The sequence below is a fragment of the Propithecus coquereli genome, unplaced genomic scaffold, assembly GCF_000956105.1.
Source record: "Propithecus coquereli isolate 6110/MARCELLA unplaced genomic scaffold, Pcoq_1.0 Scaffold43, whole genome shotgun sequence".
Classification (NCBI taxonomy): Eukaryota; Metazoa; Chordata; class Mammalia; order Primates; family Indriidae; genus Propithecus; species Propithecus coquereli.
Genome location: NW_012150063.1, coordinates 1138365 through 1140165, shown reverse-complemented (window position 1 = coordinate 1140165; position 1801 = coordinate 1138365). Strand labels below are relative to the sequence as shown.

General features: G+C 37.5%; 1 protein-coding gene across 1 annotated transcript in view; it reads right to left on the bottom strand.

The window, feature by feature from the left end:
• LOC105817942 (S1 RNA-binding domain-containing protein 1-like) overlaps positions 1–653 on the bottom strand; it is a 155489-nt gene extending 154836 nt beyond the window's left edge. Inside the window, 3 exon segments of the mRNA XM_012653788.1 lie at positions 5–64; positions 66–362; positions 364–653. Coding sequence (XP_012509242.1) covers positions 5–64; positions 66–362; positions 364–653 — 647 coding nt within the window.
• Positions 654–1801: the final 1148 nt, after the last annotated feature.

The following is a 1801-nucleotide window of genomic DNA, read 5'->3' as shown; positions in this document are numbered from 1 at the left end:
CTGCTTCATTCTCTGGGCCAAAAGTTTAGCATATACTGAGGCCTCTTCCTTATTTTTCTTGGAACAGTTTCTTCAGAGCAATACACTGGCGTTTGTGTTGCAAGACATGTAGAATAATAAGACACTGAATCTTGGGTGCTTTGGTCCTAGGTTTCTTACCTTCTTTGTTTAAGGGCTTTCTTACAAAATATCGGTGGGCATCATCTTCTTTAGAGAGATTGAAAAGTTTACAGATTCTGCTAGCTCTTTTGGGCCCCAGATGATGACGCACCATGGTATTAGTCAGTCCAGGAATATACTTCTCTCTTTTATTCACAATAACCAAGTTGAGAACATTCAGATTAGCAGCCACAATGCAACCCCAAAAATATGTGCTTTCTTTCTCCAGTTCTCCTTGGTTTATGACAGGAATGCCCCTTACTCAGTAGCAGGCAGACATGATCCCGGGTCAAGACATCCTGATTCATGGAGAAACCTTGCTTGTCATTCCCACCACTGATTCAGACCACATAATCTTTCCATTCTTCACCCAGAGCATCAGTTGCAACTTCTGTAGCCATGTGCTTCTCATAAATAGTACGAGGTTTGCATTAACTGTCCACTTCAATGAGTTTCTGGCAGCCAGTGGCTGGGAAGGAGACATATAGTTTCATCTTGAAGCAGCTGATAGTCTCCAAGGCATCATGAAAAACAGTAATAATCATCTTGATATAAAGCCTCTATTTATCTCCTATACAATGAAATATTGTTAGAATACCTTTAATTTTTTTAAGCAAACAATTCTTGCTTGTTTGTGACACTTTCCTCAATTTCAGGTCCCCAAACCCTCAGACTTTCTTCATTATCTTGCCTTCCACCAAACAGAAAGCTTATGTGAGAATATGCAAACTGCTGGCCTTAAATATGTGGCCTGTAATTTTGTTTGGCCTAGAAATTTCTTACATAGAAACCCAGATTACCAGCTTCTTTTCAGAAATAAAGCGATCTAGCAACTGGGCAGACAACTCTGCATGAAAATAATCTGTAGGAAATAATTACGGTTCCCCTCTTTGACAGGACTTGTAATCTCCAGTTCTTATCCCCCATTCTTGATTGTACTAGCCTGGCCCGGGAAGATACATAATACATCTGAGACCATTTGACTAGCAAATAAAAATAGCCCTAATTACTTTTAGAATGGCTTGATAGTAAGATTATACCCAATTTTAATCATATCCTTGTTGTAGACTTGAGGAACATACACATTAACATAGTACCTGTAGGAGACATGCAATAAATGCATGAGTGGTGAACAGTCTTTTAATAAGCACTATTCAATCATATGGTCAGTCTTATGGTCTTTCTGCACATATTTCTGAGTTAATTAAGTTCAGAGGCATAATTTTTTTTTTAAAAAAAGGTACTTTCCATTCTATAAGTATACAAAACTTATAATCCACAAATATTAAATTACCATAACCATTAAAAGAATGGAAAGAGGAAATATACATATTTCCTACCAAACTCTACAGTGCCCAAGAACTCTCCGTTTAGGAACTTTATGGAATTAAGAGGACAATTTTATGCAAGCTGTTAAAAGATTTAGATTAAAATGTACTTTTCTGAGTTTCCTTTTGACGGTACTAATTTTGCCATTATGCCCAATCATTTCTATGCCAGAAGATGACTACCAAATTCTAAGGCATATACTTTCACTGCAAACCACCTTTTTTCTGACACATGCCCTAGCTATGCATAAACACACCAGCAGAGGGACTCCATACACCCCTAAATAAGTAAAACAGAAGAGACTTTCTCCATC